General features: G+C 44.2%; 1 protein-coding gene across 1 annotated transcript in view; it reads right to left on the bottom strand.

Moving 5' to 3' along the window:
* The window catches only part of LOC142194053 (fibrinogen-like protein 1-like protein), a 31107-nt gene continuing 14831 nt past the window's right edge, over window positions 1-16276 (bottom strand). The window contains exons 3-5 of the mRNA XM_075263079.1: window positions 5229-5948; window positions 1034-1099; window positions 1-149 (exon numbers count right to left, since the gene is read on the bottom strand). Coding sequence (XP_075119180.1) covers window positions 1-149; window positions 1034-1099; window positions 5229-5948 — 935 coding nt within the window. The remainder of the gene's footprint in view (window positions 150-1033; window positions 1100-5228; window positions 5949-16276) is intronic.

Below are 16276 nucleotides of genomic sequence, written 5' to 3'. Positions count from 1 at the left end.
CTAGTACCCAGTGATCCCACAGATAAATGGATACCAAGTGAGATATAAGGTAGGAAGGCAACCGAGCTGGTGAATAGCAAACGCTTGGAAAGCGTCTCGATGATTATCACAATGGGCAAAATACTGGTGACGGCAGTAGATTATTGGACCTGTGTAATTGTCATGTTATTCACTAGACAGTGGCTAATGCTGCAGAGAGTCTGTCACAGAGATTCAGTCCAATGAAATATTGTAGCTTGTATATGACTGCTACAAATACATGTGTTTTTTCTTACACATACAAGCGCATAGTTTCTAGCATGAATATCCAACTATAAGCACCATTTTACAGTATACATATATATATATATATATATATATATATATATATATATATATACCATAAATAGTCATAAAACAGAATAACTTTGTAACTATATTGTGTTGCTCATCTTTTACGGAGTCTGGGTTATACCTTGTATTATAAAATAGTACTGCATTCACAGTTGCGGTCTTCAGAGGTGACAGCATTCATTGGTGACTTATTGTTTGCACAGAGCTGTTTATTCTCGGAAGCATAGCCATTACATCAGAGTCTATACACTAAATACATCAATGTGATATCTGACATGCAAGGCTAGCCATAAACATTTAATAGCTGTCCGCCAAATGATTATTCAGCAGACAGCTATCTCTCCGGACCCCATAAGCATGATTGACTCTGTGGGGTCAATCATGTGGCTTATCTTATCTATAAAGTAAAGCGAGGCATCATGAAATCTACACCCTAATCCTTATCTAATATGACATCTCCAAGTTGGTAGTGCCTCCATATACAGTAGATAGTCAGCCAAAATTGGTAGCTTCAACCAACAATAATTTGATGTGTATGGCCAGTTTGTAAGGGTTTATTGATAGGAATCTGTCTACAACAACCTGTCTCAATAGACACATCATTCTCATACAGCAGTAGATACCTTACTGTGTTTTTGGTGAGACCTTTGCCCCCTGTCCAATCTTTTCATGCAGAAATCATTATGGCTGCCACGCTTACCATACGATGAAGGGAGTATAAAATGTTGGGCTGGCAGGAATGTTTGTCCAATGGTTTCTGGTAGATCTGTGGCATAGATGTGAACATAGCGTAAAGGATAAATCCACAGAACTAGTCAGATCTCACTTCTGCAGAAGAAACCCTCCACCTCACTATGAGAATGGTGGATAGTAAAGCTCGGCCTTCTTATTTATAGGAACTCAGTCTATAAATGGAACATTTTTGATGAATATCTATATAGAGATATATTGTTTATTTAGGTTTAATACATCAGTCACCTGAAGAATCCCTCGGGTTGCTCATTTTGAAGGTTACCAAGGACGATAGATATGGCCTTGTTGCAATATGCAATAAAGATTGCCATTGGCTCATAAATATGTATATACTCCAGTCATAAGCACTATAAGCATGTCTTCTGACGTCCACCATTATCATTTTAGCCACAATTGTAAACTCTCAGAAGATTATTACATTTTACCATGGAATAAGAACATAAATTGAGACCAGCGTTGTATGTGAAGGCCAGCGGTATTACCTTGGCATAAATAAATGCATTAAAAGAACTTTTTAATGGGGTGAGAAGGGAGCACATCATCGATGGACTACTGAAAATCTGGTAATTTAAGGATCCAAGAAATGGTTTGTATTCTCTTTATGTGGATATAGCCTGGTCTAGGAACACCTCAAATCCCCAGTCTCATATAATATTTTCTCATTTGTATGTAACTGTAGAAAATGCGACAAAACTTAAATATTTGGAGCAAATATATAATTAATGTTTAACGCTTGAGATATATACAGAGATGGGGAGGGCTATTTTACCCTTTCTCAGTGCTTGTTCACATACTCGTGTTCCGTGTCTCTTATGATAAGGAGGGCTGTATGACCCTCTCACTGCAGTGCTTATGAAAAAGTTATCCTATTCTGGCTCAAGCCAGAGAAAATGTAAACAGTGATAAACAGTGAACCCCTGTTTCCAGGAGCTGATAAGGAGCTCCCCTATATGTCCATGAACCAGGACCTACTGTATAGGGTCAACCAAATACGGGAAGAAAATGTTAAGCAATTGGTGGTGCCCCGGCCCTATCAAAGGGTAGTGTTAGATTTGGGTCCTGGATAGGGTCTAAGGCACTACTTACTGTGCCGACACATTAAACTGATACCTCAGGCAAGCCCGACAGGAGTGGAGGAGTAGGGAGTAAGCGCGCACACCAAAGTATGATCTTTCTTGAACAGTTTATTAAACACGACGCGTTTCGGGCATCTGCCCTTTCTCAAGTGTGATTCTCTTACCTATTGGTGTTGTGAAATAGTCACAACTCCATATGAGCATATAAAAGGTGTTAAAGCTGCAGCTCTTTCCCTTAGGCCGGGTTCACATGGAGTTACGTGCCGCGAGATTTGGCACGTAGACGCCGCGTGACCCTTTGCGTGCCGTACACGCTCCCATTCATTTCAATGGGAGCGGGGAGCGTATGCGCCGCGCTAGTTTGCGGCCGTGAATAAATGCACGGCCGCAAACTAGCGCGGCGCATACGCTCCCCGCTCCCATTGAAATGAATGGGAGCGTGTACGGCACGCAAAGGGTCACGCGGCGTCTACGTGCCAAATCTCGCGGCACGTAACTCCGTGTGAACCCGGCCTTACACTGTGAAACAGTATGATGCAATGATAGGTGATTCCTCAGGCAAGCCCGACAGGAGTGGAGGAGTAGGGAGTAAGCGCGCACACCAAAGTATGATCTTTCTTGAACAGTTTATTAAACACGACGCGTTTCGGGCATCTGCCCTTTCTCAAGTGTATCACACTTGAGAAAGGGCAGATGCCCGAAACGTGTCGTGTTTAATAAACTGTTCAAGAAAGATCATACTTTGGTGTGCGCGCTTGCTCCCTACTCCTCCACTCCTGTCGGGCTTGCCTGAGGAATCACCTATCATTGCATCACGCTGTTTCACAGTGTAAGGGAAAGAGCTGCAGCTTTAACACCTTTTATATGCTCATATGGAGTTGTGACTATTTCACAACACCAATAGGTAAGAGACTAACTACATATCATCATCAAGAGTGTTTATAATTACTACACTATATTGGTGCTCGGTGTCTCTCCCATTTTATCTTTTTACGACACATTAAACTGGTCACTGATCACTCCCCACTTACATGGATGTCTGCACAAGAAGAGAAACGCCAGAGACACAAGGTGGTTTCTGACTTTACAAAATGTTAAATTTACTGTGGAACACAGGGCAGGCAAAATGCAGGGGAATGCTGATGCCCTATCCAGGACCCATTGTATGTGGGTCAAAAGTGTCTGCCCCTATAGGTCCGAACAAAAGGGGGGGGGGGTATGTGAGAAGATTACAGACAGAGTGCTGGAATATGCTACATCTCCTTCAGGTTTTTTACTTATTTGGTCCAGTGTGGGTCTTGAGTAGGCCTCAGCTCCATGTGTGAGTCCTTGGCTCATTACTGGCCCAGAAAAGGATGCAGCTCTTACATTCCAATACAGATCCATGGAGTGAAAGGAACTGTATGGTTCTGTCCTGTAACCCTGAGTCCGGTGAGATAAAGTTGTGCTTGTTTTGTTCATGTGGCTGGAAGCAAGCCACACGTATATTTAGATTAACATTACTGTTTAATTAGTCGCTCAGATGAGCAGGTTTTTATTCTGTTTTTGCCTGAACTTAAGGCTGTATTTTGGTTTTCTCATTTTGTGCCTGAAGTCAAGGTTTATTTATTTTCCTGTTTTGTTTTTTTTCTAACTAAACCGGTTTGCTGCATATTTTGTGTCCCTGTCTTGACTGTTTGGTCCGCACCACTGCTTCTACCAAGCTTCATTCCCTACAATATTTATAGAAAAACATACCTAATGTTCTATTAATTCTGAAAGTGTATAGAAGTGTGGACAGTATTTTCGATTGCCTTTCTTGAGTGTGGAAGCCTATTAGATATATTTATTATATTTGTGGTTGCCTTATTAGTATATTTCGCCACTTCAGAACACAGAATTCCAGACAGGTATTAACAATTTGTTTTTATTTTTTTATATTTCTGAGGTGACTGAAATGATGTACAGAGGTACAATTGATGTAGAGAGAACTAGAGCACATCACCTCATATAAGCCGGCTCATAATAACATGAGTGTCACTCAAATGATTGTTCGACCTAAATCAAGCTCTTAACTCAGAGGACAGATTAGTGTCTTCCCAATAGGCAATACCATCTTGCTGTCTAGAATTACACTCCGTTCCTTCACATAGTGTTGCAAAATGAATGGCAAATGCATATGTTAGCATTATGCTGATTGTTGATTCTGTAACAGCCATAACAAAATGTCTAGATGGTGATAGGCTTCATTAGACATAATAGTCATGAATAATGATGGGATGAATAATGAATTTCTAATATTTCAGTATGATATGCAAAATTGAGTTAATACCCAAATAATGAATCTCTGAATCTGATCATGTTCATTGACAGTCATATGAATAAGCACCGCCATCAACAAAGATGTGATACAAGAGCATTGGCAGCAGTGAACTTGAGACACAGGCATATTTTAACTCCTTTCTTTCAGAGAGTTCTTACATATTTTTCTTTTATTGAAAATTTTAATAGTACAAAACAAAGTTAGCAGTTATCTAATAGTATCTAAAAATCCAGGAAGGGAAGGAATATAGAAGAATATCACAATTAAATTTCTAAGTTATTTACCTAACCAGTGTTTAGAAAGCTGTATCAGAATATGTACATGTTTTTAATTCCATTAACATGGATTGGGTGTTGGACCACCTCCACCTCCTCCCCCACCACTGTCTCCACCACCTCCTCCTCCATCACCTCCACCCCCATCTCCTCCACCACCACCCCCATCTCCTCCACCATCACCTCCATCACCACCTCCTCCGTCACCACCTCCTCCACCACCATCACCACCTCCTCCGCCACCATCACCACCTCCTCCTCCACCATCACCACCTCCTCCACCACCATCACCACCTCCTCCACCTCCATCACCACCTCCTCCGTCACCACCTCCTCCACCTCCATCACCACCTCCTCCATCACCACCTCCTCCTCCTCCGTCACCACCTCCTCCACCACCATCACCACCTCCTCCGCCACCATCACCACCTCCTCCACCTCCATCACCACCTCCTCCGTCACCACCACCACCTCCTCCTCCACCATCACCACCTCCTCCATCACCACCTCCTCCATCACCACCTCCATCTCCACCACCACCTCCATCTCCACCACCTCCATCTCCACCACCTCCTCCACTACAGTTTACAACAGGCTGTATAAGGATATCACTTGACTGACAATCTCCCCTGCATAGCTGATGCCAGTAAATGCCAGCACCTGTATTTAGATTAGCGAATCTGCAGTTGTCATACCACCATCCACCTCCACCAATGTAGGCACAGTTTGACCCTGATAAGTCGTTGTCTCGATCTCGTGTGGAGAATTTCATATTGTCATGTCCTGCACTGGGCTCTCCAGATGTCATGGCATCACCAGCATTACCTGAGTACTTTCCCAACCTAATTCGATAGCAATGATTTTCACCTTCAAGCGCGAATGAGTCATAATTGGCCACATGCTGTATTCCAGATGCAGAGCGCACCCGAAAACGTACACGATATAACTCTTGTTTGCTCAATAAATGGATATGCTCATTACCCAGCCAATGGTCAAGTTTTAGATCACCAAAACCTTTTTTGTAACAATCCCAAGTGGTGTCCCAGATCCTTGGACTTCTATGACAATTCTTTTGAATAACAGTCCAGCCTCCATCTTCTCCACCAAGCTCACACCATACCAACAGAAGCTTGCTTGGTTCTGGCTCCACCACATACAGGCCACTTTTTCCTTTTTTTATTTCAGAGCAGCTCTTAGGATAAGTTTTACCTGTCAATTAAAACATTATACATTATTTAGCATTATAACATTTTACAGACGCACCATATGGCGACATCTCTGTTGTGCATAGATGGAGCATGTAGTGTGCTTGTCTGACCATCACTCCATTCAGAATTGAAAAAGGTGTGATCAGCCCAAAAATGAGAGGTTACTTGTTTCTGCGGTGTTCACTGGCATGTCTACACTGGGCGATGACAAGGAACAAATTCTCTTAAGAATGTTTGTTTGATTGACTGGTTGGCCCTGGTAAATGACTCTTAACTCTAGGTTGTATTTTCATGCTAGAGTATAATTGCTGACTAAGCAGCCATTTTCTTGTAGCTGCTGGTATGCGCAATCAGCTCTGCCCGAGGCCTAGAAGATTGAAACTGGGGACGGAAGAAGACACAGGGAGAGGGTGTTCCAAAAGAAGATAGAGACGTCGCTGGAGATTTCACTCGCAGCATTGGGGACGCCTCCAGTGCTGTTTGAGCGCTGGGGACCACTCCCAGTGCTGCAAGAGAACTCATTTGCATACCGAAGAAAACCCGGATTTCTATCGAATGGCGGAGAAGACATCTAAAGGTAGGAGAATAAGAGCCTTTCTAGGGGCAACATGGTGGCTCAGTGGTTAGCACTGCAGACTTGCAGCGTAGGAGTCCTGGGTTTGAGTCCCGCCAGTAAAGACATCTGTAAGGAGTTTATATATTTTCCCCGTGTTTGCGTGGATTTCCTCCCATACTCATATTCCTCCCAGAGACATACTGATAGGAAAAATGTACATTGTGAGCCATATATCGGGTTTACAATCTACAAAAAAAATAAAAAATGAATTGTTCAGTGTGCAATCCGGGAAAAACTCTGATAGCACACTGACCAGTAAAAAAAAAAAAGGAATAGCGTTTCTTAAAGGGGCTCTATCATTGGGAAAAGTCATTTTTAGCTAAGCACATACTTGCATAGCCCTTAGAAAGGCTATTCCACACCTAGCTTTTTTATGTAAATTGCCTCAGTGGTTTTTGAATAAGTCCGTTTTTATTCATATGCTAATTAGACTCTTGGTGCACCATCGTGCACCCTCTTTGCTATTGTTTCCTATGAGTGTATACAGCACAGGCTGCTGCTGCTGATAATGATGATGACTTCCTACTAGCACACACAGCAAAGAGAGAATAGCAGAGATGAGTGCTGCTGGGAACTTCCTGTGCTGGCTGGAGGCTAGCATATGAATAAAAACAGACTTATTCAAAAACCACTGAGGAAATTTACATATAAAAGGTAAGCGTGGAATAGCCTTTCTAAAGGCTATGCAAGGATGTGATTAGTTAAAAATGACTTTTTCCAATGATAGAGCCCCTTTAAGGCTAATCATACGTGTTAATCAGAAAAGGCATAAGAGGTATTGGGGTTGCCTTTTTTAGGGTGACTGCTCTGCCATAATACTAAAATAACTAGTACCCAGTGACACAGCCTATCCTCAAATATTTCCATTTGAATATATCCACTGATGTATGTACATAACTGGACAGTATCAATGCATTAAGGGTGAAAAACCAGCGTTTTTGCAACTTTGGTAACGCCACATCCTGCATTTACAGTACCTGGAAAATGAATGGGATTATGGTTAATCTCATCCACACATTGCAGAAAAACATCTGAAGCAGAAAAGCTGCGTTTCAAAAACACTTGCATTTTTGAAAATTTTAGCCTGTCAATTATACCTGCAGAAACACCGGTGTTTTCCATATAGGTATAATAAAAGCTGAAAGTCTGCAAAGGAAAACTCTGTGCAAATGCTATATGAAAAACTTGGTCGAAAAACACAATGCATTTCTGCTACATTTTTCCGCAGCGTTTTGCTACATGGGGCCTTAACCTAAGAGCTCTCTGGCAGCATTGGGGATAACCCCAGTGCTGTTAGAGCGCTGGGGCCCGCCCCCAGTGCTGCAAGAGAGCTCACTTGCATACCGAGAAAAACCGGGATTGCGGAGAAGAAAAGGAAAGGCAGGAGACAAATATCCTTTCTTAAGGCTATTCCGACATGTTAGGGAGAAAAAAATGTGATAAAAAGATAGGACCCCTTTAAAGCCCTCAGACATTTAAAGCTGCTCTTTGCTTCACAATAAAGAATTTACACTGAATGCATAATGCATAATTAAAATACCTGGTGCCTTTGTTATTAATTTTTCTAGTTCAGGTCCTCCAATTCCCAGTCCCCTCTTCATTTCTGTAAAGCATGATAAACTCACTCCTGGTCTTGGAAGGATGAGCTGAGAGCAGGTTTTAGCACAAGGATATGTTCACACTTCGGCTTTTGGAGAGGATACTGTAATGGTTTCCATTGCAGAATCACCTATAAATCCACAGCACATGGTCTCAAGCTGATTAACCCCATTGTATGAGGCTAATTATGTGTGCAAAGCATGGCTCAACATCAGATTTCTGCTACAGATCCCACAGGCAGGGTGTACCTAACCTCTCTGCTGCCAGAGGTAAACTATAGAAAGGACTCACCCTCCAAAAAAAAAAATCAACTCGTGATCTTTGGTTGCGTGATGGGGCCCTGCCTAATTAAAATTGTTGGTGTTGCGATTAGGGCCAGAGCCTCCGCAGCACTGTGTAGAGGCTGCCGTCCCTATCCTTGCCGTGGTCCCGAGTCCCTGCTTCTGGGTTTCGAGAGGCAGCCCGGAACCTTCACAGTGATGTGAGGGGGTTGCTTGACTCCTCCTGGGCCAGACGGGGGACTTCCGGGTTTTGGTCTAGTGGCAGGCAGGAGCCTATTTAAGGAGGGCTCTGGCTATTCAGTTGAACTTTTGTCCTGGTAGTAAGCGTTCTCCTGTTATCTGATTAGCTGTGTTTCTGACCCTTTGCCTTGACCTTTGACCTTACCTTTGCTTCCTGATTTTGTACTGTGCCTGCCACTGTTTATGACTCCAGCTTGCCTAAAGACCTCAGCTTCCTGAACAATGTTTTGTACTCTGCTACTACTCCTGTAACTGACTTGGCCTGCCTGACGTTCCCTTTGGATTTCCCACTGTACTGTGCTTCCCTCTTGGTGACGACCTGGACTGTATGACTATGCTTTAATCTCTGCTGCCACATGCTGATCACCCGCGTCAGCCTATTGGATCCTTGGATCTACTCTGCAAACCGAAACATCTGCAGGTAACAGATCCCAGTGTGTGGTTTACCATGATTTCTGGTATCCTGCGTGTTTGGCGATTCCTGACCTGTGCCATTCCACCTGGCAGTGCAACCAAGTCCATCCTCACCATCTGGGCTCTGGTGAACACGATTGTGGGGTTGGAGATGGTGTGGATCGGGGTGGTGTTGAACACACGGCGCAGTGTTAACCATTTAAATCGGTGTATCTAGTACTGATTCTCACTTTGGTACTGAACTGCATCTGCCATCCTAAGGCCCCGTTCACATGGGACACGGGATGGCATATTTTGGTCCTGATTTTGACACGGGAAGCCGCGTCAGAATAGGACCAAAATGCACATATCGCGACTGTCACGGCTTCAGACAGTCGCGGCTACCTGCTCCGAAGTAGGTCCAAATGAATGGGCCTAGTACGGAGAGTGCTGCTGCAAGGCGGACGCCGTGGCTGAATCAGCCACGAAATCCGCCTGAAGAGAGGGCAGCTCGCTTCTTTTTTCTACTAGCGGGTCACCCAGTTTATGCTATTTGGCTGTCACCTCAGGTCGACTCATGACAGATGTGCCATGTCCACGGTACATTTTTTCGAGTAGGGTTTTGAGGTGGTAGATGCCAGAAAATAATCTCTGTATGAAAATACTACCAATGGTAGCATTGGACTGGGTTTCTTTGGGCTCACCAAAGGAAGTGTTTCTAACAGCCCACTCTCCATTTATACAGATCATGTCATGCTTTTGTAATGGCACACAGGTGTCATATCTATAGTGGCAAGTGCTTGACTTCAAAAATAAGTCCAAATAGAGTTGCCACCTGTAGATACAGACTCACTGGTGGATCCTCTGGCACTCTAGTTGGGCCAGTACTACCCTGATGTTTATGAATCATTGGCCTCATCTGCTACTTGCTGTTGGCTAACACTGGCGCTTTCCTGCTCTGCAAGGGACTCCCCTCTGTTCTCCCGTACTAGTCTCCAGACCAGAGCCTGTGTTTTCCACTACAAACAGCCTTCAAAAATATAGATTGTCCTGACAAATTTAGGAATGTTGACAAGTATACAAAAGCACAGTGCGCATAGTCTGAGAAGCTAGCGGCCATTTTACAGAAATGAAGAGGGACCGCTGAAGGAACGGCACCACAAAAATTAAAAACGAAGTTACCAAGTATTTTTACCATGCATTATTAATAGAGATGAGCGAACAGTGTTCTATCGAACTCATGTTCGATCGGATATTAGGCTGTTCGGCATGTTCGAATCGAATCGAACACCGCGTGGTAAAGTGCGCCATTACTCGATTCCCCTCCCACCTTCCCTGGCGCCTTTTTTGCTCCAATAACAGCGCAGGGTAGGTGGGACAGGAACTACGACACCGGTGACGTTGAAAAAAGTAGGCAAAACCCATTGGCTGCCGAAAACATGTGACCTCTAATTTAAAAGAACAGCGCCGCCCAGGTTCGCGTCATTCTGAGCTTGCAATTCACCGAGGACGGAGGTTTCCGTCCAGCTAGCTAGGGCTTAGATTCTGGGTAGGCAGGGACAGGCTAGGATAGGAAGGAGAAGACAACCACAACAGCTCTTGTAAGAGCTAAATTCCAGGGAGAAGCTTGTCAGTGTAACGTGGCACTGACGGGCTCAATCGCCGCAACCCAGCTTTCCCAGGATCCTGAATGGAATACACTGTCAGTGTATTCCCGTATACCCGATATATACCCCCGATACCCGTTCCAACGGTGTGCCCCCCCACCTTCACCCCAGAAATACCCTGCAAGTCCCCTAGCAATAGAATTGGGGCTATATACACCCACTATTTTTGCTACTGCCATATAGTGCCATTGTCTCACTGGGAATTCAAAGAATATATTGGGCTTACATATAACTTCAATTCCAGGGAGAAGCTTGTCAGTGTAACGTGGCACTGACGGGCTCAATCGCCGCAACCCAGCTTTCCCAGGATCCTGAATGGAACACACTGACAGTGTATTCCCGTATACCCCATATATACACCCCAAATCACCGTTCCAACGGTGTGCCCCCCCACCTTCACCTCAGAAATACCCTGCAAGTCCCCTAGCAATAGAATTGGGGCTATATACACCCACAATTTTTGCTACTGGTATATAGTGCCATTGTCTGAATGGGAATTCAAAGAATATATTGGGGTTATAAATACCCTCATTTCTTGCTACTGGTATATAGTGCCATTGTCTGACTGGGAATTCAAAGAATATATTGGGGTTACGTGCACCCACAATTTTTACTACTGGTATACAGTGCCAGTTTCTGACTGGGAATTCAAAGAATATATTGGGGTTACAAATACCCTCATTTCTTGCTACTGCCATATAGTGCCAGTTTCTGACTGGTAATTCAAAGAATATATTGGGGTTACGTGCACCCACAATTTTTACTACTGGTATACAGTGCCATTGTCTGACTGGGAATTCAAAGAATATATTGGGGTTATAAATACCCTCATTTCTTGCTACTGGTATATAGTGCCATTGTCTGACTGGGAATTCAAAGAATATATTGGGGTTACGTGCACCCACAATTTTTACTACTGGTATACAGTGCCAGTTTCTGACTGGGAATTCAAAGAATATATTGGGGTTACAAATACCCTCATTTCTTGCTACTGCCATATAGTGCCAGTTTCTGACTGGTAATTCAAAGAATATATTGGGGTTACGTGCACCCACAATTTTTACTACTGGTATACAGTGCCATTGTCTGACTGGGAATTCAAAGAATATATTGGGGTTATAAATACCCTCATTTCTTGCTACTGGTATATAGTGCCATTGTCTGACTGGGAATTCAAAGAATATATTGGGGTTACGTGCACCCACAATTTTTACTACTGGTATACAGTGCCATTGTCTGACTGGGAATTCAAAGAATATATTGGGGTTATAAATACCCTCATTTCTTGCTACTGGTATATAGTGCCATTGTCTGACTGGGAATTCAAAGAATATATTGGGGTTACGTGCACCCACAATTTTTACTACTGGTATACAGTGCCAGTTTCTGACTGGGAATTCAAAGAATATATTGGGATTACGTGCACCCACAATTTTTACTACTGGTATACAGTGCCATTGTCTGACTGGGAATTCAAAGAATATATTGGGGTTACGTGCACCCACAATTTTTACTACTGGTATACAGTGCCAGTTTCTGACTGGGAATTCAAAGAATATATTGGGGTTACAAACACCCTCATTTCTTGCTACTGCCATATAGTGCCAGTTTCTGACTGGTAATTCAAAGAATATATTGGGGTTACGTGCACCCACAATTTTTACTACTGGTATACAGTGCCATTGTCTGACTGGGAATTCAAAGAATATATTGGGGTTATAAATACCCTCATTTCTTGCTACTGCCATATAGTGCCAGTTTCTGACTGGGAATTCAAAGAATATATTGGGGTTACGTGCACCCACAATTTTTACTACTGGTATACAGTGCCATTGTCTGACTGGGAATTCAAAGAATATATTGGGGTTACGTGCACCCACAATTTTTACTACTGATATATAGTGCCATTGTGTGACTGGGAATTCAAAGAATATATTGGGGTTACGTGCACCCACAATTTTTACTACTGGTATACAGTGCCATTGTCTGACTGGGAATTCAAAGAATATATTGGGGTTATAAATACCCTCATTTCTTGCTACTGGTATATAGTGCCATTGTCTGACTGGGAATTCAAAGAATATATTGGGGTTACGTGCACCCACAATTTTTACTACTGGTATACAGTGCCAGTTTCTGACTGGGAATTCAAAGAATATATTGGGGTTACGTGCACCCACAATTTTTACTACTGGTATACAGTGCCATTGTCTGACTGGGAATTCAAAGAATATATTGGGGTTACGTGCACCCACAATTTTTACTACCGGTATACAGTGCCAGTTTCTGACTGGGAATTCAAAGAATATATTGGGGTTACAAATACCCTCATTTCTTGCTACTGCCATATAGTGCCAGTTTCTGACTGGTAATTCAAAGAATATATTGGGGTTACGTGCACCCACAATTTTTACTACTGGTATACAGTGCCATTGTCTGACTGGGAATTCAAAGAATATATTGGGGTTATAAATACCCTCATTTCTTGCTACTGCCATATAGTGCCAGTTTCTGACTGGGAATTCAAAGAATATATTGGGGTTACGTGCACCCACAATTTTTACTACTGGTATACAGTGCCATTGTCTGACTGGGAATTCAAAGAATATATTGGGGTTATAAATACCCTCATTTCTTGCTACTGGTATATAGTGCCATTGTCTGACTGGGAATTCAAAGAATATATTGGGGTTACGTGCACCCACAATTTTTACTACTGGTATACAGTGCCATTGTCTGACTGGGAATTCAAAGAATATATTGGGGTTACGTGCACCCACAATTTTTACTACTGATATATAGTGCCATTGTCTGACTGGGAATTCAAAGAATATATTGGGGTTACGTGCACCCACAATTTTTACTACTGGTATACAGTGCCATTGTCTGACTGGGAATTCAAAGAATATATTGGGGTTATAAATACCCTCATTTCTTGCTACTGGTATATAGTGCCATTGTCTGACTGGGAATTCAAAGAATATATTGGGGTTACGTGCACCCACAATTTTTACTACTGGTATACAGTGCCATTGTCTGACTGGGAATTCAAAGAATATATTGGGGTTATAAATACCCTCATTTCTTGCTACTGGTATATAGTGCCATTGTCTGACTGGGAATTCAAAGAATATATTGGGGTTACGTGCACCCACAATTTTTACTACTGGTATACAGTGCCATTGTCTGACTGGGAATTCAAAGAATATATTGGGGTTATAAATACCCTCATTTCTTGCTACTGCCATATAGTGCCAGTTTCTGACTGGGAATTCAAAGAATATATTGGGGTTACGTGCACCCACAATTTTTACTACTGGTATACAGTGCCATTGTCTGACTGGGAATTCAAAGAATATATTGGGGTTACGTGCACCCACAATTTTTACTACTGGTATACAGTGCCATTGTCTGACTGGGAATTCAAAGAATATATTGGGGTTATAAATACCCTCATTTCTTGCTACTGCCATATAGTGCCAGTTTCTGACTGGGAATTCAAAGAATATATTGGGGTTACGTGCACCCACAATTTTTACTACTGGTATACAGTGCCATTGTCTGACTGGGAATTCAAAGAATATATTGGGGTTATAAATACCCTCATTTCTTGCTACTGGTATATAGTGCCATTGTCTGATTGGGAATTCAAAGAATATATTGGGGTTATGTGCACCCACAATTTTTACTACTGGTATACAGTGCCAGTTTCTGACTGGGAATTCAAAGAATATATTGGGGTTACGTGCACCCACAATTTTTACTACTGGTATATAGTGCCAATTTCTAACTGGGAATTCAAAATGCGCAAGGCTCCCGGAAAGGGACGTGGACGAGGCCGTGGGCGAGGTCGGGGGAATGGTTCTGGGGAGCAAGGTAGCAGTGAAGCCACAGGGCGTCCCGTGCCTACTCCTGTGGGGCAGCAAGCATTGCGCCACTCCACAGTGCCAGGGTTGCTTGCCACATTAACTAAACTGCAGGGTACAAACCTTAGTAGGCCCGAGAACCAGGAACAGGTCTTGCAATGGCTGTCAGAGAACGCTTACAGCACATTGTCCAGCAGCCAGTCAGACTCTGCCTCCTCTCCTCCTATTACCCAACAGTCTTGTCCTCCTTCCTCCCAAAATTCCCAAGCTTCACAGAACAATAACCCCAAATGTCCCTGCTCCCCAGAGCTGTTCTCCGCTCCTTTCATTGTCCCTCAACCTGCCTCTCCACGTCACGATTCCACGAACCTAACAGAGGAGCATCTGTGTCCAGATGCTCAAACACTAGAGTCTCCTCCATCTCCGTTCGATTTGGTGGTGGATGACCAGCAACCCACCCTCATCGACGATGATGTGACGCAGTTGCCGTCAGGGCATCCAGTTGACCGGCGCATTGTGCGGGAGGAGGAGATGAGACAGGAGTTGGAAGAGGAAGTGGTGGATGATGAGGACACTGACCCGACCTGGACAGGGGGGATGTCAAGCGGGGAAAGTAGTGTGGATGTTGAGGCAAGTGCAGCACCAAAAAGGGTAGCTAGAGGCAGAGGCAGAGGTCAGCAGCTTAGGCGAAGCCAGGCCACACCCGGAATCTCCCAAGATGTTCCAGTTCGTACCCAGCCCCGAAAAACTCCCACCTCGAGGGCACGTTTCTCGAAGGTGTGGAGTTTTTTCAAGGAATGCGCCGAGGACAGATATAGTGTTGTCTGCACAATTTGCCTCTCGAAATTGATTAGGGGCTCTGAAAAGAGCAACCTGTCCACCACTTCAATGCGCCGTCATTTGGAATCCAAGCACTGGAATCAGTGGCAGGCAGCAACGGCAGGACAAAGGCCGCCTGCCGTTCACGCCACTGCCACTGCCTCTGCCTCTGCCTCTGCCACTGCCACTGCTGACTGTGCTGGCGATGCACTCCAGAGGACGAGCCAGGACACCACTTCATCTGCCTCCGCCACTTTGTTGACTTCTCCCTCATCCTCCCCTGTTCCTGTCTTATCTCCTTCTCCTGCATCATCAAAGGCACCATCAGGCGCTTCTTTACAACAACCCACCATCTCTCAGACATTGGAGCGGCGGCAGAAATACACTGCTAACCACCCACACGCGCAAGCCTTGAACGCCAACATCGCTAAACTGCTGGCCCAGGAGATGTTGGCGTTCCGGCTTGTTGAAACTCCCGCCTTCCTGGACCTGATGGCAACTGCGGCACCTCGCTATGCCGTCCCTAGCCGTCACTACTTCTCCCGGTGTGCCGTCCCCGCCTTGCACCAGCACGTGTCACTCAACATCAGGCGGGCCCTTAGTTCCGCGCTTTGCACAAAGGTCCACTTGACCACCGACGCGTGGACAAGTGCATGCGGACAGGGACGCTACATTTCACTGACGGCACACTGGGTGAATGTAGTTGAGGCTGGGACTGCTTCCCAAACTGGCCCGGTGTACCTCGTCTCCCCGCCTAACATTCCTGGCAGGGACACGAGAAGAACACCCCCCTCCTCCTCCTCCTCTACCGCCTCCTCCTCCGCCACCGCCTCCTCCTCCGCTGTTAG

The sequence above is a fragment of the Leptodactylus fuscus genome, chromosome 2, assembly GCF_031893055.1.
Source record: "Leptodactylus fuscus isolate aLepFus1 chromosome 2, aLepFus1.hap2, whole genome shotgun sequence".
NCBI lineage: Eukaryota > Metazoa > Chordata > Amphibia > Anura > Leptodactylidae > Leptodactylus > Leptodactylus fuscus.
Note: the sequence above shows the minus strand (reverse complement) of the source record. Positions and strands in the feature narration are given on the sequence as shown.